Source organism: Agelaius tricolor, unplaced genomic scaffold (assembly GCF_023055355.1).
Source record: "Agelaius tricolor isolate 1412-34295 unplaced genomic scaffold, bAgeTri1.0.p SCAF_10, whole genome shotgun sequence".
Lineage (NCBI taxonomy): Eukaryota > Metazoa > Chordata > Aves > Passeriformes > Icteridae > Agelaius > Agelaius tricolor.
Window position 1 is genome coordinate 29,816,329 of NW_027269270.1, and position 21,360 is coordinate 29,837,688.

A 21,360-nucleotide genomic window follows, 5' to 3' on the forward strand; every position below is an offset into this window, starting at 1 on the left:
GGGCTGGACACTGTGTGTGGTGAGGGCTGGTGGATAGAAACAGCTCTGCTATCAGTGCATTTAGTGTGGTGTCCTGCAGTCTCCAGCAGACTCAGAACATTGATGTTACATGAGCAGTTAATTCAAAATTGAGGCTGAGGATGCAGATTTCCAGGGTGGCAGGAAGACAGACAGTTACCAAATGGAATCTGGCTACTCTGAGCAAGCCCCTTGCAGCAACTGAAATCAGCAGGAGTTAATGTCACTTGTGCTGTGGAGGCTGCCAGTGCAAATATATGTCTCATATTTGAAGATTTCCCATTTAAAGCATGTTGTATGCTAAAATACAAAACAAAAATTTGGGGTTGTCCATGGTAAAAAAACGCCTTGTGGAACAGTAGCAGTCAGCATGTTTCTAACTAATGGATGGTTAAACAGTTTGAAATTTCAGTGGACACAGTACTTGTCATTAAGTGCTGATTAAATGTTACTATGTGGTGGGAAAAAGAGCAGAATTTGCTGAGAAATGTTAGAAAAGATTATCAGAAACTTACTGGAATTTGTTGTGTACTTCTGTTTACTAACTGAGTGCTTCAGAGGATGGGTTGGTCATGGGGGTTGTGTGGGGGGTTGGGTTTGGCTCTCCTCCCTGGTGGCAGAATAGGTTTGGTACCTACTGACAAACCACAGTCACATTCCTCAATACAGTTATCACTTCATTTTTGACTTCTTTAAGCCATGGAAGAAACAGGCTATGATTTTTCCTCTGTTTGAACTTGACATTCCATCAATGGAATGCTCAATGATAAATTTAATGCTCAATTTATCAAGTAGATCATCTAACCATGTCCCATCATCAACTTTGATCTTAGCTACACCTTCTTTCCATTGCTGTATGCTCTTATGAATGGATTCTGAAGGATCAGAGAGGTTCATGCAACACATTCCATCGTGGGCCATTGAATTCAGGCATGGTTCTGGAACAGCACAGTTCAGAAACTGATGGTTGTATTTTGAAATGCAATTGTAGTTGTAAATTCCAGATTATTTGGAAGTTGTGCATGATTGGTGGATTGGCTGCTGTGTCTGATGTTGGAGGTACAATGTGAATGAGGAAGGTACCTAATTACACTACATGGCCAGCACTCCCAATTTCTTTAAGCATTTCTTTAGGTGCAGAAGTAGAGATACTGATACAGAGAACATTTCTAAACTGGCATATTTGCAGTGAGGTTCAAGTGTCATTTAAATGGCACTGGAGGCAAGAGGCACTGTTATGAAAAGTACTTTCACAGAAGTCATGTGCACATCAGCACTGTGGAGGATTTTGTGATCAAAAGGGTTTTGGTTCACCAGTCACTGTTGTCTCCTACCTGTTTGTCCTACCCAGGCCAGGTGCCAACCAATGAATTCAGAAGTAGCTGGAATACAGGGTGTGTGTTGCCTCTGTCTCTGGGTGGTGAGACAGTGTCATCCACTGTAAGGACAAAGCTGCAGGAAATCCTGACAACACATTTAAGATCCTGCATTTATCCTGCAAGATAGTCCCTTATGTTTGTTATTAGGAAGACTTATGTTTTAAAACCCAAAAGAGCCTCATGGCATGAATGCAGGGTTGTACCTATCTACTGTATGATAAAGGCAGGGCGGATGTTGTGTTAAGTGAGTATAATTCTGACTTTTTTAATGCTAGTTAAGCAGATATCCTTGTCCTTTGGGGTAATTAGATTTATTTTTTTTTACTTAGCAACTTGACATCTCTCTTCCTGCAAGTATCTTCCTTCCATACTAATACAAACCTTGAGCTTCCCTCTCTGTTTCACAGCTGAAGTTCCCTGAAGTCTTTTTTTGCCTCTTCCCCAGCTGTTTTGGTCTTGCCAAGATTTACCTGTCTTTGTCTCCAAAATATGGGATGTAATACTTCTGAATAGATAAATGATTGGGCAGATTCTCTTATTCTTGAGCTGCCTCCATGTCCAAGGGTGAAACTATTTTTCCATCAGTCATCCTCTACTGTGTCATGGAAAATTGCTGTCACTGCTCACTAATGCAGGACAGAAAGTGATCATGGACCACGCTGTTCTTTCCCTCAGCATTCCAAAGCTATCCATGGTTCTTGGGACTGCAGCACTTGACTGGATTTAAAATTGAGACCTAATTTTGCAGAAAGGTAAAAGACTGAATGTCCTTAGAGCACTCTTTGTTGAGGTTTATCCTGTTGTGCCTATCCTCAGAAATGCCCAAATGGTACTTCAGAAATAAAACCCCTTCTCACAAAACCTTTCACACATCTGAGTTTGCCATCTTGTGCCTGACCTGTTTTTATCCAGCTTGTTTAGATAGCACAGTGATGACAGAGGAAGGCATGTAACAGCTCCAGATCTTTACTTTGCATTTAGTATATGTGAGCTGATGAGGTACTTAGGAAAAAATAAAGTAGGCAAATACTCCTACTGAAAACCTGGTTATTTATATGTTTTTGATAAAGGCTGTCTTACTTCCCTTTTTATTTTGCAGTTGGAAATGTAGCATAGTAGCTGGTCTTAAAAGTTGTGTTGGTGGGGTTTTATCCAAGGCAAGAACCTAATCATTATTTTCATTATGCAATTATTTGAAATACTTGCTTTTAAACACTGTCTTGAAATCCTGCCCATAATGGCTATAAATAGGGCTTTCATTAACACAGTGTTTTCTTAAGGCAGTGAAAGTATTTGAGAGCTGCAAATATAAAGAAATTGCCTAATTTGCACTCACCAAGGATTGCATATTCTAAATGAGCTAGAAATTATTTTTCATAAATGAGGAACATAAAGATGTTCTGTAGGAGCAAAACTTCATTAATGCAGAGAAATTAGGACAGAGATAAAATTCATGAGCCTGAAAAGAGAGAAAATGTGCATTAACAGCTACAATGTGCATTGGCTACCTGCTGTCCTGGAATTCCAGTGGAAGTGGTGTCCTCCTCTGTCAGTGTGGTTTTATCCAAGAAAGGAATCATTGGATTGTACCCACCCATCTCAAGCTCTGAGAGTGCACTTGCTGGTGGTGCCAGAGGAATTTGGGGTTTGTACTTCCAGGCCAGACCTTGCACCATTGGGCTGTGCTCACCTGAGCTGTCCCTGCAGCCCGGGCCCACCCTCGTTGTTCCTGTGCTTCTCCCCTGACATGTGTGTGGTGCTTGATGCTCACAGTCACAGCTGGGCCTTGGGGACTGGGAATCTGGGTTTTGACATCCTTAAAGTCACACAGGGAAGCCAGGAGTCCACATCTATCACAGGACTGTTGGACAGGGCATTTGTTTCTAGATGAGAAGTTTGAATATGATGGCTGGAGTTATACTTGTCTCACCTGTGAAGGAGAACCTCCCTCCTACAGTGGCCCTCCAGCTCTCCCCAATATTATTGGTGTTTAGTCCCAGCAATCATTTCTTCTCCTTTTTTTAAAAATCACTCTTAAAAATAACTGAAAAATGTGTGACTTATCTAATTAGTGAGCAGTAGCTCAATGTCCCGTATAACTGGGTTGAATTCCCTCTTGTGTGCCCTATCAAATCTGGATCTGGGGTGTTTCCTTCCATAGATTCTTTTGGCTTATGTACTGGCTTCAAAGCTTGCAGAATTTTGCAAAAGATAATTGCCTGAGTATAGATTTTTTTGCTTCTCCACTGACAGTCCTGTTGTGACTTTAAATTTGCACAACTTGATTTGAACACACCTAAGCTGATTGAGGCTGGAGTAATTGATAGGAGCTTGGGAAATGATCCAGGTTTTGAAATTTAGTGGCTTGAAACTTTGTCGGGGATATGTAGGGCCAGCTTTCAGAATGCAAGGAATGCTTTCAGAGGAGATGATGGAAAGGAAAACATATTTTGCATCAGAAAAACTCAAAGTCTCTGTGTGGTTCCAGGTATGGAAACAGTAAAACTCAGAGTCTGAATGGTTCCAGGTATGAAAGCATTTGAACTGTCTCTGCTGCTCAAAATCTCAGCAAGCTTCCTTTAAAAAGCTGCTGGTGAGTTCAGTTAGTTTTCAGTGCAGCTATTTAAAATTCTGTTTCATAGTGAAATGAGCTCCCCTTCTGCTGCTCTTCAGCTAAGCTGGTGCAACATCCAAAATAGACATGTGGGATTTGAGGAAAATGAGAGAAAAATGCCTTTACATGGTAGAGCTCTTTGCTGTAGGTGAGGTTTCTTTTTAGTGATGTTGTATGCCCTGCTAGGAAGTTCAGGTGCTTCAGAGACATCTCCTGTGAGCTAAGGCTAGGAGAGCTGCATTTATGGAGTTTTCCAGTGGAGTTTCACTTCAGTTTCCTTTTTAAAGGAGGAAATATTGTCCATTAAACAACATTTGAAATTGCATTACTGATGTTAATTTCTCCTTACAAATATTAGGCCTGTGTTCCCTAAAACCTGTTCTGTTAAAAGCTTGTCTATTCATCAGTTTTAGTTCTCCAGGGAAACCAGTACTTAAATTATGTGATGTCACTCTAAATGTTTCTATTCTTGTGCTGCTGGCATTGAGGGTTGAGTTAGTTTTAACTATGCAGTTAACAAATCATTAAATGCTTTTATTGATTCAAACGTACCTTTCAGCTGTGCATACTGTAGTAAAAGCCTGGTAATTTTTTTAAGGAACAATTGTAATAGAAGAAGGTCTTTGGGAGGAAAAAGCAAATTATTGCATAATAAGTTACTAAAATGGCTCTGGGAGGAGAAAAAGCGTATTAATTCACAGTAAATTACTAAATGAAAAAAATCAGTAGCCCGTTTTAAAATATACTTGTATAGGTCCCAAGATGAAAGAAAAAAGTCCCACATGTTTTAAGCTGCTTATGATAGGTTATCATCTGCTATCTGTTCCCTTGGTGGAGGCAATGCTTTCCTTTTTTTAATATAATTTTTCTAGGAAGGTTTCAGGAGTAGGAAGAAAATTTATAAAAACCATGTCACGTTGCCAAGGAAATTAGGAAACAAGAATTGAAAGTGTAGCTGAGAGCTGGCTGAGAGAGTAAACTGCTTGGATGCCACTGAACAAGGATAATGCCTGGTTCCTGTAAAAGTGCTCTGGTATCTATTGTTGATAAATGAAGAAGGGCAATAAGGAGAAGCCTGATGCAAGCGGGAGAGCTCCGGATCCGTCAGCCCAAAGCACCTGCTGTTCCTCTCCCAGATGTGCCCGTGTCGGTGCTAACTGTCCAAGCTTTCTCTCGTACAGCCTGTGCATTAACAAACTTGTGCCATGAGCTAATGTACCCCTTCTCTGTTGTGCCTGTCGCCAGCGGCCAGCGCAGTCCTTTGCACAGACGGCCAAAAGGTCCAAGGTACGGTAGCCCGGCGTGCTGGCATGCGAAGGGAGCCCTTCATGCTTGGTGCAGCTTCATTACTTTGTGGAAAGTGCCTTTAGTTTTATTTTTTGGCATCGTAGCTTTGTTTTATTCTGTTGGGTTTTTTGTCTTGCCTAGTTGTTTGCTTTTGTGATTTGCCTTTATATTTTTGGTGGCTTTTTATTGTTACTGAGAGAAACACTTTCCCGGTATTTTATTTACTTTTCTTTAGATGTGCTCTATTGTGCTGGTAGTGCCTTCAAAAGCTGCAACTGCTTGGGTATTTTCATTCTAAAGGGAATTATTTATTCTATTGAAAACATGAAAAATGCTGTTTTCAGCCATTTTGTTTTTCATATAATGAATGAAAAAAAATAACGGCTTATGATATATTTATATTATCTTTTATAAGCCATAGATTTTAATTTTACATACTTTCCTTTAGTCAAACACAAAGTTAAAGTTAGTTCGGAGCCTTGCTGTATGTGAAGAATATCCACCACCTCCCACAGCTGAAATATCCCAGGACCTCCAGGTAAAAATCACCTTACTGAAGTTTCTGGAACAATTTCAAGTAACTTCTTGTTCAAAAGAAAATCTGTTGGGTATTCTTTAAATATGTGGATACCATCTGGTTTTATTTTTTTTTTTTCTACTGATCTAATAGAGGTGATAATATCAGGTGCAGAATTTGCTGCTTTGTTTTTTCTGAGCTATACTAGTTGATATCTGTGGGCAGAAAGAGGGAGGTTGTCAGTTTTTTAAACTTGTTAGTCCAACAGTGCACTTGAGGGACTCTTCAACTGCTTAAGTGCTGTCTGCAATTAGTAAGACAGAAACATTGTGATTAGTATGGAGCCTAATTTATTGTCTTTGTACATTTTGAAAATGGAAACAGTTGTGATTTCTGGTTTGTAACTGAATTTCTGCATATTAGTCCCAATTGCTGATAGCTTTGTAATACGGGCCTGAGGTATATCTGAATTAATCTATTAAAATTATAGAACACACTTACAGAAGTTCCTACATGCTGAACAAAATATGTAAAATTACTTTAGAGAATTTAAACAAAATTCATGTTTCCTGACTTTACCTCCATACCAGTCTGTATTTTCAGAACAAAACCCTGCTGCTGGCCTTAGTTCTGTGCATGAGTGAGGCCCATCAAAATGCTGGGTTTGTTCATGCCTATCAAAACAAAAATGGGCCTTTGCTGTTATTGAAAAGCTTTTAAACTGTGCTTTTGTGAAAAGTCTGCCTTTGGTTAAGAAGGAAGCAGTAGAAAGCAGGATGTGAGGGGGTTTTGCTGGACAGGTGGTACTTCAGTTCTGAGGAAAGATGGACATTGAGAACTCATGTAGGTTTTTGTCAAGCTAATTAAAATTTTTTGAGACTGAAACAGTAGGTTTGGACTGAAACCCTCCAGGTTTGCGGGAGTTTTGTTCCTTTGGAAAAATAAGGAAATTGTATTTTTGTAAGCTTTTACTAATATACCAGAATTTGAAGTGTTGACTAGAGGAATTCAGAAACTGGGCCTGCTACCATGATGAAAATCTAAGTCATAGTTTGGAATAGGTTGCAGAGTAAAGGATTAAAAGCCAACAGAAGAGTTATTGATGTTTACAATGATTTACAGTCCTTTTGTTATGTTGTTTCCCATAAGATAACAAAATCCACTGAGAGATCTGGTCAGGCTGAGTTGTTCAGTCTGAAGCAGTGGAGTTTGTCAGTCACTGTAGCAAATGACAAGAAACCTGATTTGGTGGAGTGATCATGAGTGGTATACTTCCAACATAAGAGGCATTAGGATTTTCCAACCTCCAGCTCCACACAAGACCATGTGTTGAATGGTTTAAAATCAGACATTTATAAGGTGATGTTTGTGGCCAAGTCCTCTGGGAATCTGTCCCTAGCTCTGTGCTGCCACGTGGCCCTTGAAAGGAGTCCTTGCAGCAGCAGGAAGGATGTCAAGGCTGGTTCTGCAGAATGAATTGGATTGTGTGATAACGTAAGTTTGTACAAAAGGAATACCAGAAAGCAGATTGCCTTAAGAACAAAATTAGAGTTAGCTGTGAGTTTTCTTTGGAAGCAGTAATGTAGAAGAAATGGCTTATGAATCCCAATAGCTGTGCAGAGAATGATTGCAAGAACAAATTTAGTTCTTCCCTGGAGGGTGGAGAAATGTGTTGCAGAGCAAGAAGTGGGAATCTGTTACAAGTTCTGATGCTGGAGTGCAATCCTGTGGGGCACAGGTCTCCTATGACCCTCTGTACCAACTCACACAGGCTAATTCTTCACCCATTTTCCCTCCTTTCCTAAACTATCTTTGGGAAAGCATGGCAGAGCTCTTCATATGTGCCAATCAGCTGCTGCAATTGGGACTAATATGCCTCCAGCCCCGTACTCTGAAGCATTAATTGTGCTTGGGATGTGTGGGAGGTCCAGTGGCTTGGAGCAGGAAGAGCCTGCCTTGCACTGGTGTCTCTGCAGCAGGAGAATCACCTCTGATGCTCCCCTCCCTGGAAGAGTCACTGCTCTGTTATATCTGTGATTGCAACTAAAAAGTGGCTTCCAGTTTAGTTTTAAGACACAAGACAGATTAAATTCAGGATAATGTTGCTGCTGGTAGTGTGAGTTTGGGGATAAATCCATGGTCTTGTCTGTGACTGTTCATGAGTCAGCCCCTCACACCAGCAGCTCTAACAGGGTGAAATTCCTGACACAGGTGGGTGCAGGAGGCACTTAGCAGGGCACCACTGGCTGCTTCTCCTCAGAAGGCTGTGATGGAAGAAGGTGACAGACCAAAGAAATTGTCTCAAGCAGATGAATTTCTTTTCTGATCCATGTTTCTATTTTCAATTGCAACATGAAGGAAGATACTGCTTCTTCCTGAGAAACCTAGATAAGAGCCTTGCATATTTTTGATACTTGTTAAAAAGCACTGGCAGCCCTTTACTAAAAGGTACTGTGAAAGTATGAGCTTACAAATTTATTGTGAGAGGAAGAACAGAACTGTGATATGTCTGATCTTTTGTCTTTATAACACGAACTATATTCTCTTGCCATCATTTGTGTAAACATCAGGTTGTTCTGACTCTATTTTCCAATACAAAGTACAAGCACTAGCAAAGGGTGATCCAGTTCAGCCCTTTCTAAGGAAGAGCTGTTTTCATATGAATGACAGCTGTTATTATGAATAACAAGTAGATAAATCTTCAAAAGGTTGAGCTTTCTAAGCAAAGTAAAATAGCCCAATGGAGAGGGAGTGGGAGGAGAAGGCAAGGGGATGTAATGTTAGTTTCTATTGACTTATTTGGTTTTTCTGGTAGAAAGCCCAGCCTCAGCATGTAGGCCTTTGAGATATATTCTTACCTTTTTCCCAAATGTGTTAAGCTGGCAGGATTTATCAGGTTTTGATGATTTGGGACATTTTCCTGTTTGTTCAACTTTTTCTTCTTTCATCAAAATTTGGTGACAATTTCCTCTTCTACAACAAGGGCTTGGGATGGGTGATCAGAGTTAGGGCAAGGAGTCTGTTCAGTCCAAATGCCAGCAGAGGCCTGCTGCAAACAGGGTGGGATTAAGAGAGTTTTATAGGGGAAGAGAAGTTAAAAGATTTTTCAGCAGCTTTCCAGTCAAGTAGGTCATATTTAATTAGATGCTACAGTTTTTATAGCATGAAATCACAAGAAAGTGCCCTTTGGTACCCAGTTCTGGTGTATCACACTTTGAAGTAGAGCTGGTGGTAGTAGCAGAACTGGCTGTTCAGATGGTGATTCCTTTTTTTAGCTCTTGTTGGGGAAGGAAGTATGAAAATGATTACTTGCTGAGATCCTTTGACTCAACTATTGCTGTGTGCATTTCTTGAAATGAGTTTAGAAGTTGCAGTCACTTTTCTAGTGAAGAAACATCAGACTATGACAATTTCCTTAATTTACTAATAGTTTTGTAGAGTGTTACTGTAACATGGAGGATAACACATTGGTGAATCCAAGTCAGGAACAACTTCTTAATATGACAAACATTTCTTTCTCAAATAAAGGTTACACAGCTACTTGCTGAATGGTGAGTGTAGAGCATTTTGTAGTGACAAATCAATTGCTCATTTGAATTACCCACAAGTTTGAGGCAAGGAATGCAAAGACTTGTTCTGGATTCCTTAAGGTTTATAGCCAAGTGAATTCTCAAGATAGGAAAGAATCAGATGAGAGAGTTCCTTGCTGGTGACTTGCTGGTATTTATCAGATGTGGTTATAGATCCTGTCCAAAGCTGAGAAGGCTTCATTGACACTGAGTTGTTGCTTAGTGAGTGTTCATGAATTAGGAAGTTTAATTGGAACATTTATTGTGGGGAAAAGTCATAATGAAAGGGAGAGCTGGTAAAGCTCTCAGTGACTGTTTTTCCCTCATTTGAAGAAGTTGTGGCCCCAGATCTGCAGATGGGAGCTCCTGTTGGGCAGAGCCTGGGTGGTGCAGGGCTCCCCCTGTGCCGGCACAGGCAGGAGTGGCTGCGGGCTGGGCACGTGAACAGCTCCAGCCTGCTGGATCCTGGCTAAATTTAATTCTGGCTGCATTCCACGGGTGAGATCAAGGCTGGGCAATGACACAAGAGCAGAGCTTAGAGCAAGAGCCTGGATGTGGGTAAGAAGGGGCTTGAGGGAAGAGTGAGGACTTGTGTGGGAAAGGATTAAGGTGCAGGGCAGAACAGGGATAGGCAGGAGTGCGGGAGGGGCGGTTCTCTGCATTGGGAAGGATTGGATGTCATCAGGAATGTGGAGGTGACAGCATGGACTCAGCTGGCATCTGGGGGAGCAGAACTGTCATTTGAGGGAGTTAAAAGGTGACAGGGGAGTCTGGTTCTGACAGGACTTGGCCACTGCTCCCGTGGGAGTCCCTCAGGACCCCATTGCTCCCAAACTCCTCGGCTCTGGCTGTCTGAAATGTGCTGGTCCTCCACTGACAACCTCCTGAAACAGTCAAGGGGCATGGAAAACAAACTGCAGGCTTGCACTGGTCAGGGTGTTTAGGAGAGCATTATGTCACTAATTTCAGAGGGAAAGTTTTTGCTGTATTTGAGAAACAGGTTTTATAATAGTTCACCTGCTGATATAAAACCACAGATTTTGAGGTGATTGCACACAAAGCCACTCTATCAAAATACACAGGAAGTTATGAAACTAAGCCTTGATGACAGGTCTGCAAACTTTGCATTGATATATTGTACTGTAAATATTTCCCCTTTTTGTGGATCTGGAAATGCTGGTCTTATATAGAAATTTTTGTTTTGTTTCATTTTTTCTTGGTATGAACCAAATCAAAACTTGAAACAAGCTTTTACAGTAAAGAACTGTGAAGAATGGGGAGGAAAAAAGCATTGTGGATGAGACATGACTTAAAAATATAGAGGCAGTATAAAATTTATACATCTGAAAAACCAGAATATTTTCTTACATGTACGGAGTAAGATCTTTGAGTTAATTTTATAATAGCATTCAGGGCCTGGAAGTGTGTGTAAATTCTAAAATGTCTGTGATCCTTTCTATGCCTTCTCTGTACACTCTGATTTACTGAGAAATAATTTATTGTGTGGTAACATGGAGCACATATGGAATCAGAAAGAATATGTAAACAATTTTTTTTGTTGTTGCTTTATTATTTTGCAGGTAATACAGAACAGTTCTCCTGCAGGTATTGTTTCAAATAATTTGTGTGGTGACTGATTTTTATTCTTTGACAGGAGAAAATTCAGATCCAGTTGTCGCAGTCTTTTGAAAAAGAAGAAAAACCTGCAAAAGATGAATCAGAAAAGGAAAAATCCAGTGATAAACTGTCCAGAAAAATGTTATCAAGAGGTTTGCTCTCTCTCCTTGTGTTATTCAATATACTGTATAGATAAAGAACATAGGAAAATACAGTTCTGCTTCCAGGTCTTCATTGCATAAACATTGCAGTTTTTTTTTTAAATTTTATTTGCAAATGAAGCAAATAGATCAGACACCTTTGAGCTAGAGGAGGAGAAGGAAAGAGAGCTTTAGAGACTTCATCAAACACTCCAGCAAATGCTTCTCCTTTCTGTCCTGACTGTGCAGAGCAGCATAAAAAACCAGCTGTGTTGTCTCAGTTGTGTCCAAGTGTTCTTTAAGCTGACTTTACGAGTCAGAGGAAGCTTGTGTCTTGTTCCTGGGCTTTGTTGTTACAGGACTTGTGACATTGAAGTGAGAGTGGCACGGCTCCCTTTGTACTTTTTCTGCTCCTCATTCAACAGGCATCCATGTTCTCCTTTGTTTATTTTACTTCTGATAGTATCTGGAATTTTTTCAGTAAAGTTTTGGAGTAAGGGTAGAACTACATAAATAAAAGGGACAAGTATTATGTTTTCACTTAAATCTTCCTGCCTTCTGGATTAAAGTTACTGTGTGCTGAAAATCTATGGGTTTATGTCATTGATTTCACAGCTCTCTTTCAGATTAAACTATCAGTTCATGTCCATGCTGCCTGATGCCTCCTTATGCATTTAAGATGGCAAATCATTTTACAGCTCTTCCTTTAAATATCCAGAATGTTTACCTAAATATCTTAGATCAGATGGAGTATAGGAAATACCTTTAGAGCTGGAATTCTTTCTGAGACAGGTGGCACTTGTCCAACTCATGTCCTGCAATTCCATAAGGCATTCCTCATGTGGAATTTCAGTGCAGCTTGTCCCAGCTGGCAGCCAGGTATTTGTGAAATAAAAAAACACTGGGATGTAGAACTTAACCTGCATTTATAAATCTCAGTCTTTGAAATGATGCCTTAAACACTACCCCCAAATACCCAACAGGTAATAATGGGGGGTTGAGAGCAAAATGACAAAATGCCAGTGTTATAGGGTGGCTGTTCTGAATTCAACCACTCTCTCCTCTGAAGGTTAATTACTTCCCAATATAGGATATGCCAAAATAGAAAATTATGGAATTTTAGCATCAGTTCTAGTAATTATCACTAAATCATTGCTCCCTTGCAAATTAGAAAAATTGAAGTAAATTATTACTGAATCTTTACATTTTTGTCAGGATAGCCTTTTTTGCTTTCTCTTCAGAATCAAAAGAAATTCCAAACCATAAATGCTCAGACTTGGTTGGTTTCCCTTAAACTCTCTGGGCAGCCTGAAGAGCTGGGACATGGGCCTAAGTTTAAGTTGTGCCTAACTGAGTTGAGACTAGGTTAACACATAAGTAGTTCTTGGAAAACACCTAGTTCCAAAAATACTGTTCCAACACCCGTTGGTTTGAATCCTAGTACCTGGAACTTGAAGGATGCTCCTGTAAGGGAAGATTTGGGGTTAAATCATTCCTTTCAGGGACAGATTTTAGGGGATAGTATGTAACTGAACATTTTGCTTCACTGAAACTGGAAAGGAGGGGAAAGGTTGAGACTACTTTTGGAAATAGTAGTCATCTAAACATGATGTTGTGCAAACAAAGCCAAACAGAACAAGGATTTTTAGTAGTGCAAAACACCACTTTGTGAAGGTTAAACTTACATTCTGAAGTACAAAATTTCTTTGGGCAGCATCCAGCAGTTGAGTAGATGGGCTGCTGCTGCTCCACAGTTGTGTACACACACTGCAGTGTGGGTAGTGAGAAAATGTGGCAGGCTGCTGGAAATTGGGTCTCTCAAGGTGATTACCTGCTTCACAACATACAGCCACTTGTTATGAATAGTGGTGTTCTTGAAACTCCTGCTTCTGCATTACCCTTGAATTAGGGGATAGTGGGTGGTGGTGGGCTTTCTGTTTTGTTTTTGACTTGTGGGCCTTTCTCCTGGAAACTGGAAGCATTTAATTTTGGCAGCAATGTACTTAATGGTTATATAGTATTGATCCATGTATAGTTTGTTCAGCAATAATTGGAAAACAGCTTCTTCAGAATGTAATTTTGCTCTCTTCCCCTTACCCTTAGATTCCAGCCAGGAGTATACAGATTCCACTGGTATAGATCTTCATGAATTTTTAGTAAATACATTAAAAAACAATCCCAGGTAAGAATCAATAATGTCAACTTCTTTATGTTTTTCTTTCTTGCTGTTGCCTGAGGCATCACACTACCTGTTTTTTTTGTTTGTGGTTTTATTTTTTCCCCCTCTTAAATGTCTAACTCTCCATGTCAGTTATTCAGGGTGAGATTTTGTTGCACAGACTGTCTAAAACACCACTGCAATTGGTTTGCTTTTTGAGCAGAGGTTCAGGACATTGAAGTGGTTTAAATGCTTTTAATGCTTAATATGCAAATGATGTGTTCAGTCTATGTGCAATTCTCTCCCTGAATGGGCTTCAATACATTGTCTCTAAACCTTGCACTGTCTTGGCACCTGTTTGTTAGAGACCAAACTGCCTTCTCTGATCCTAATCTGTCTTGCACTGAATTTATAGATAAAGGCATTTTTTAAAGCTGTACCCTATAACTGTAGCTAGAGATTTTCATTCTGCACATGGGAAACCAAATCTGACCTAATCCAAGTCCATCATTTGTTAGCAACAGTGCTGACCTGGTTCTGTTGCTCTGAGGTTTGCAGTCTGTCCCTGTCTTGTTTGTTCTTTCCCTCACTGGGGTTTTGTGCTGGCTTTGTGGCTGTAGTGCAAGGCAAGGAATTAACTTCGTGCAATTGTGCTGTGCCACAAAAGCTGCTTCACTGCTATTTGTTATTCATTCATGTTATAGGTAGAACTTCCAATATGATCATTTATTTGGATTCCATTTTAGTCAGAATAAATGTGACATGAGCCATCATATGGCCAAAGCCATAGTCCTGTAGAGTAAAATCAGAAAGCACGGACCTCTGTGAGACTTAGTAGGTGGTTCCTGTTTAAAGCCATGAAGCATCCCAGTGGAAACAAGGAATTGTAAGTGAAGAACTCCATGTGTTTCCACACACAGTGACTGGGAAGCTTGGTCTCTTGATGTGCACAGATTATGAACTGTGCATCACTGGATTTCACTGCATCTTAATAGCTTATTAGAACCAGTGCAAGCAGTTTCAGGAAGAGTGTTCCTTCCTACCACCTTGAGTTTTAGCTTTTTTGTGTTTCTAATATGTCAGCACATTGCCACATGTGCCAGCTTTAAGCCCTTGGTTGTTGGTGAAGTGCCCCCACCACTTTCTCAGTGATCCCCTGATGTGTTCACAATCCAAGGGCCAGCTGAGGCTTCTGCACACTCCCTGCCCACACCAACCAACAGGGAACAACCTCAGCCCTGCTTTTCCTCCTGGAGCCTGTCCTCTCTATGACTGTGCTTCCTGCTGAGCCTCCTGGGCAGGGACTTCTTGGAGGATCTGTGTACTCTGATACCTGAGAGCAAAACAGCATGGTTCAATACAAAATAGCAAAGAAAAGAATACCTTGTCCTAAAAATTCTGCATTTGACACCTGCTGGTCCTATTTCCAGTCTGCCATCATCCCTTGATCACAGCTCTGATCTGTGTATTCTTAAGATGAATACAACTGCAGTTATTGGAGTGTCTCATATGTGAGTTGCTGTGTTTTTATTTTCAGGGACAGAATGATGCTGCTGAAATTAGAACAGGAAATTTTAGATTTCATTGGTAATAATGAGTAAGTACTGTACTCTCATAGGAAAAAAGAATTCAAGAGTGTTCCTGTTTATTTAATAAAGCTACTATTCCTTTCTTCCAGAGTACCAAGAAAAAAGTTTCCCCCAATGACATCTTACCATAGAATGCTGTTGCACAGGGTAGCTGCTTACTTTGGATTAGAGCACAACGTGGACCAGAGTGGGAAGTCAGTGATAGTAAATAAAACTAGCAATACAAGAATGTAAGTGTCAAAGCCTTGAAAAACCCTTTTGATGCATAGCTCTAACGCCTGGGATGTGTGAGGCAGTGATGCTGTAGCAGGTGAGGTCTGTCTCCTCTCTGGGAGCAGGCATCAAGGAGAGGTAGTTTAGAGCCCTTTACTGTTGATGTTTTTGCTGTGTGATAATGTGACATGTTTGAATTCTTTGGGGAAAGAAGGATGTTATCTCTGAGTTAAGAAATTTTGTTGCTTTTCTGGCAGAGACTCATTGCTAATTTTGTTTCTGTGAAATGCGAATTTATAGCAACTGTTTGTTTGTTTAAAGATTTACACCAGTAAAGTGTACAAAGTGCATTCTTTGTTTCTTTTGGATAGCAGAGCCAGCTCTTATCTTAGAACAGGTCATTTCTGATTTGATGAAGGGAGGGGACTTGCACAACTGTGGCTTTTGTATTGTAAAATTCTACTGGGAAAATTCAGCTGTTGAAGTTCTTCTGTTGGAATAATGTTGCTTACAGATCTCTCATGGCCTTACAAATAAACATAGCAGGGGAGACAGACATCAATGGAAATGTCAATCAGGTTAACAAGCCATGGTGTGCTGCTTTACTGTGAGGGCTGGGGGGTTCTTGGAGAAACCCCCAGGAAAATCCATATTGCAGAGAAGATAGCACTGGGGCAGGCCACAGCAACTCTGAAACCTGTGTGGAATTGAGGTTTTCATTCAAGGGACCCAGCTGTTCTCTCCATTCTCTGCACTTGCTCTGTCTCCTCATTCTCTCTCAAAAAGACAAAGGTTTAATGTGTTGACATATTTATGCCACCTAGTTTCTAGTTTTAACTTAGAGCATTTGCCTGACACCGTGTTTTGTTGGTCTTGAACATGAAAACAGGAGTTTACAGTGCCTGCATATCTTAATCTCAGTCTTTAGGTACACTCCTTATAGCTTTGGGAGAAAAAGATCTAATTATCCACCCTATTTTAGAGTCAGTAGGATTGAAATGATATGCCACACTGAAATTGCACTTAAGTAAACAGTTTGTCCTCAGAAGTTTTAGAAATATATAGAGAGCTTAAATATATGTTGAATCCTTTATTATTTATGTATGTGTTTTTGCTTTGGCTGTACAATCTATATCTCAATTGGCTAGAAAGCCAAACATTTCAAATCTGTTGCCTTTGCATCTACCAGCATCTCTAGACTGAAGCTTCAGTCTACCACTTCAACTGTGGAATAAGAACTAGTGAAAGATTATTTCATTTTTATGCTTTTAAAAAAAAATTTAGACCATATTTAAATAGCTTGTGGCCTCTGGAAGCCCCTGTAGGTGTAGTTACTAATTAGCAGGCATTTCATCTAACCTGCAGACATAAAGATTCTTGATGTTTTCAATATTCTTATTTTAAATCACTTTGGATACAAAATAAGAATTTAGAAAGAAAACCTTGGAGATCTGCTCCATGTGGAATAAAGCCAAACTTACCTTTTCCTCATAGGCAGGTTCGCGGCTCCCTCGCCGAGCAGGGATGTTACTGACATCAACCACCCAGTGCACACTGGCACGTCTCAGTGGAGTGGGAGTTGGTGATTGCAGGGCAGTAAATTCAGAGACCTTTAAAAGAAAGAGGTAAGACAGTCTAAAGGTTCTCTGAAATGCCTGCTAATTATGTTTGGGCAGCCAGTACCCAATAGGCAGGGCTGGCTGTTTCATAGAAAGAGCTCCCCTCACTCCATCCAGAAGTCCTAGGTAATGACAAATAACAGAAATAGAGAAGAGCATACATTTATTCTCTAATAGAGGACATTCTGTCCTCTATTAGACAAATATTTCCTGATTGTCTGAGCTCTTCTCTTACGATAGCAGTTGTTTTATTATTCAGGTACTTGGTATCTCTCTTTAATAACAAGGATTTGCAAAATACCACTTTTTCCTTCACAAAGTAGACAAAATACCAAAGCATTATTTATAATCTGTTGCTTCACTCTCTCCCTATGACTGTGTGAAGCTCTTGCTTGCCTGCATTATACTGTTCTTCTCTTACTCATTTCTGCTTAATTTTGTTTTAGAAGTTTCTAAATTTCAGTGCTTTCTCTTCTACCTTCTTTCTTCTGTTTTCCCTTGAAATGAACTCTGAGGTATTGCGGCTCTAGCGGCAAACACCTGTCTTCATTTCCATGCATGCCCAATATCCATTGCATGGCACCAGTTGGGATTCAAAAGCACTTCTGATTCCCCAAGGGCATGTGGTTTGCTTCCCACCTTAACTGGGAGTTGCAGCAAAAGCTTTGAAGGAGGAAGAGGTTTTTAAAAGCAGGTTTGTTATGCCTCAGGACAGGACCTGTCAGGGGTGCACCATATCTTTTCCATTGCCCAGACAGCCAAACTCTATTTATTTCAGTTGGAATATTAAGTATATTTTAAATTACACCTGAATATATTTCAGTTTGTTCCACTGTGCGTACAGTATGTTTACAAAACCATAAATGTTTTCTTTGTAACAACTTTTCTCAGACCTGACCAAAAGTTTTGTGAGCATATAAAGGATGAGAAGAGCGATGACTTCCAGAAGCGGTACATCCTTAAGAGAGATAACTCTAGTTTAGACAAAGATGACAACCAGGTAAAGCACACATGGCTTATTCTTTCCACTTGCTGTGTTTGACTGTGCATTCTTACTGTTTTCCTTTGCAAAATAACACTGTACCACTCAATTTAGATGAGAATACGATTAAAAGATGACAGAAGAAGTAAATCTATAGAAGAACGTGAAGAAGAATATCAGAGAGCTAGAGAAAGGATATTTGCACAAGATGTACGTATCAAAACCAGTCTGGCACTGTTTTCTATGAACCCTTCACACACATACATGCACAGGTGGCTTTCCAGGAAACTGATTCTGAATGACACTGAGCAGATAAGAGAATGTGGCCTGAGTGGGCTTTAAATGATATTGCAGTTACTGAGAAATCTGTTTTCTCTAATCGCTGCTGTATGAAACTCAAACAACCCAAGAATTATTGAGGAGTGTTCTCTAGTGTTACCTAGTGCAATGCATTTCCCCCCTTTTCATTGTTTTGTCCCTCACTGCAAATTAAGTTACAGAGTTTTGGTACTGCAATCATGTCAGTTGCTCAGAGCAATAATTAAAAGAAGAAAAAAACCCAAGAAAATTAAAAAACAAACTCTTTTCTCACTTGTATCTATAGCAGCCACATTATGAGTGGTAACAGTAAAATGATTTGAGGTCCAATATGTGAAATTCTTGTCAGGAATCTGATCTCCTGACTGGAGATACCCTACAAGACAACATTGTAGGCTACAATTCAATTGCAAGTAGTGATTATATTGAGTAAAACAGAACAAATATGTCTTTAAAAATATGTGTTACTTTTAATAATCCACTTCTGACATTTATCTATAACTCTTGCACATCCAAAAACCAGATTCCAAAGAGAGTAATGAGCTCTTGAGAGGCTAATTTATATTTTTCTGTTCACCTTAGTTACAAACAAGAAGAATGGACTTTTGGATATAAAATTGCATTTTCCTTTTGCATTTTAATTTACTATGTATTAAACCTTTAAAAGCTTTGTGCCAGATGTTGGGAGTCACAGTCAAGGACAACATAATTTGAGTCAGGAGCAGCCTTTTTGGTTCTGTTGCAAGTGCTCTGTAGCTCACCCAGACTGGTACCCAGGGCACTGAGCAGTTACTGCAGCAGCAGTGGCCTCTCCCCCTCCACCCTTCCCAGCAGAAGACAAGGCAGCTCAGGTGCTGTGACAGCCCTGGGAATCACACTCCAGCTGCAAGTGACAGAAGGCACCAAAGGCCCAAGGGAAGAATTGTAACTTCAGAAACAGTCTGATAGAAACCAACTCACAGCATTGTAACTATCCTCATGCTGACTTTGATCTCCTGCACATGGGCCTTTTTATGTTGTCTTGTTTCCTCATGGAAATTGTTCACCAACAGGTAAAGTTTTTCAGGCAGCTTAATATAAAGAGGGTGCTGTAGAAGTCTGTGTATAATGCAGAAGACTCCAGATTGCTGTGTGTTCTGTAGTAGGGTTTCTAAATGCCATTCATATTAATTTCTGCACTTCTTTGCCCCTCAGTCCCTGTGTTCCCAAGAGAATTATTTCACTGATAAAAGGTAAGAAAAATTACTGTTTAATTCTGTTTTGTCTTCCTATTTTCTTAATAAATATTAAGCTATCTTATTAAAATGTCAACAGAATCCAGGAGGAAGAAACTAATAGTACACAACAAAGACGACAGATACTTAGGTATTTGATGCTTTCTTTTAAAAAAACAAAACCTAAAGTATTCTGCATGCATTTACCTTTTCTTTCTTGTTTTTTTTGTTTTCTTTTTTTTTTTTTCCTTTTCCCTTCCTTTGCAAGCGCTGCTCGTGCTAACAGTTGAGTTTGTAACTTGCAGAATCAATAAGGAGGCATCGGGGAGATCGGCCAACAGCCACCAGAGCAGCACGGAGACGGAGCCGCGGCCCTGGAGCAGCACGGACTCCGACAGCTCCCTGCGCAACCTGAAACCCGCCGTCACCAAGGCCAGCAGCTTCAGCGGCATCTCGGTGCTGAGCCGCGGGGACAGCTCTGCCAGCAGCAAGAGCACGGGCAGGCTGTCCAAAACAGGTACGGCAGCCTCGGGGCGGGCTCTGGCGGCTGAGCCGGGGGGGCGTGCCTGGTGCTCCCGTGGGGAGGCTCCCTGCATCCCATTCTCTCGGGATACACCTACAGACCCAGCCCTAGAGCCCGAATGTGACAAATGCAGCAAACACTTCCGGCTTTGGAAGGAGAATTTCCAAGTGTGCCAATGCCTTTCATCTCATGCAAAGGGTTTGAAAACTTTTTTTACCAGAAATATTTTAGTATAAAATATTTGGGGTTCAGGTCTCGATTTCCAGTGGGACAAAACTGTGACGGTGTTCACAGGGGTCTTAGGATGAGGGAAGAGACGAGGATCTGACTCCATGGTTCAGAAGGCTTGATTTATTATTTTATTATATATATTATATTAAAACTATACTAAAAGAATAGAAAGCTGGCTAAGAATAGAAAAAGAAGGAATGAATAACAAAGGCTTGTGTCTCAGACAAGAGAGTCCAAGCCAGCTCACTGTGATTGGTCTCATGTGGTTGTTTCTAATTAATGGCCAATCACAGATCCAGCTGTTGCATTCCACAGCAGCAGATAACCATTGGTTACATTTTGTTCCTGAGGCCTCTCAGCTTCTCAGGAGGACAAATCCTTTTTCAGAAAATGTCATGGCTACACAAAACTGCATTGCAACATCTTAGGAAATTCTGCACTGTTATCCTACTTGTCAGATAAAACAGCTTTAGAGCCTATGAATTGGTGGTTATTTTTATTGTGTTCTCTTTCTATTGTTAAATCAAAATGAATATGGCTCAAATGCTTACTTAATTTTTAGACTGCTGAGAAATGAGGTCAGTGGAACGAAGTTTACTGTTTAGTTTTCAAATTCAAAAATGTGGGAGAAAATTCTTATAAGGAGTCAGGGTTTCAAAGGGGGTTAACTTGTAATTAATGTGAAAACAAAATCTCAGAAAATATGGGAATGAATCTTCTGTGGGTCAAAAATGAAACTTAGTAAATATTTGTATTTCAAATGCCAACATAATTTGTTCCAGTTGCTAATCTCTGGAGAATTTTCAGGCTTGTAATACATGGGTGTGTTATTGCTGGCTATTTCAGAATTTGAAACAGAACTATAAAAAAGCATAATATAATTGCCTACCTTATTAGTATTGGCTTTGGATCTTATTTATAAAACTGGTTTCTAAAGAGAATCTATTTAAATTTTTTGCTTTTCCTTAAACCACTACTACCTTTTAGGCATATGGCCACACTGCTATATATTAATGCAGTAAAACAGTAACAAATTCTGTTTGTCCATTGTATACTTGTATAAAAAAGACCCAAACCAGTTCAAGGTATTTCTGCTGTAAAATTGTGCCATCATATGGAATTATTCCACTAGCAGTGTAGTGATGCTATTTGGCACAGCTTGAAAAGAAACTGCAGCCTGACAATCAAATACATTCTTAGAAATCTTTGTTGGCTAAATTTCAAGAACATAAAAGGATTCTTAAAATTTTTGCTGGAGTCTTTATTTTGGCATTCTGAGAATTTGGACATTCTAGGCTGGAAATGCCCACCTTGATGCTTGTTGCTTCATGCAGTTCCAGGTTGTGATTGGCACATGTTGAGCTTGGGTTTG

General features: G+C 40.1%; 1 protein-coding gene across 10 annotated transcripts in view; it reads left to right on the forward strand.

Annotated features, from left to right (window-relative positions):
• R3HDM1 (R3H domain containing 1) overlaps positions 1-21,360 on the forward strand; it is a 55,313-nt gene that overhangs the window by 3,044 nt on the left and 30,909 nt on the right. For 7 of the 10 annotated variants that reach the window (XM_071435398.1, XM_071435400.1, XM_071435403.1 and 4 more), the window contains exons 3-13: positions 5,257-5,298; positions 5,747-5,836; positions 11,039-11,153; positions 13,245-13,323; positions 14,837-14,896; positions 14,978-15,118; positions 17,612-17,720; positions 17,817-17,912; positions 19,215-19,252; positions 19,335-19,385; positions 19,540-19,751. In XM_071435398.1, the coding sequence (XP_071291499.1) occupies positions 5,257-5,298; positions 5,747-5,836; positions 11,039-11,153; positions 13,245-13,323; positions 14,837-14,896; positions 14,978-15,118; positions 17,612-17,720; positions 17,817-17,912; positions 19,215-19,252; positions 19,335-19,385; positions 19,540-19,751 (1,033 nt within the window). Of the gene's footprint in view, positions 1-5,256; positions 5,299-5,746; positions 5,837-11,038; positions 11,154-13,244; positions 13,324-14,836; positions 14,897-14,977; positions 15,119-16,595; positions 16,727-17,611; positions 17,721-17,816; positions 17,913-19,214; positions 19,253-19,334; positions 19,386-19,539; positions 19,752-21,360 lie in introns of those variants that run through there. The other 3 variants (XM_071435402.1, XM_071435408.1, XM_071435407.1) reach the window with 2 other exon arrangements.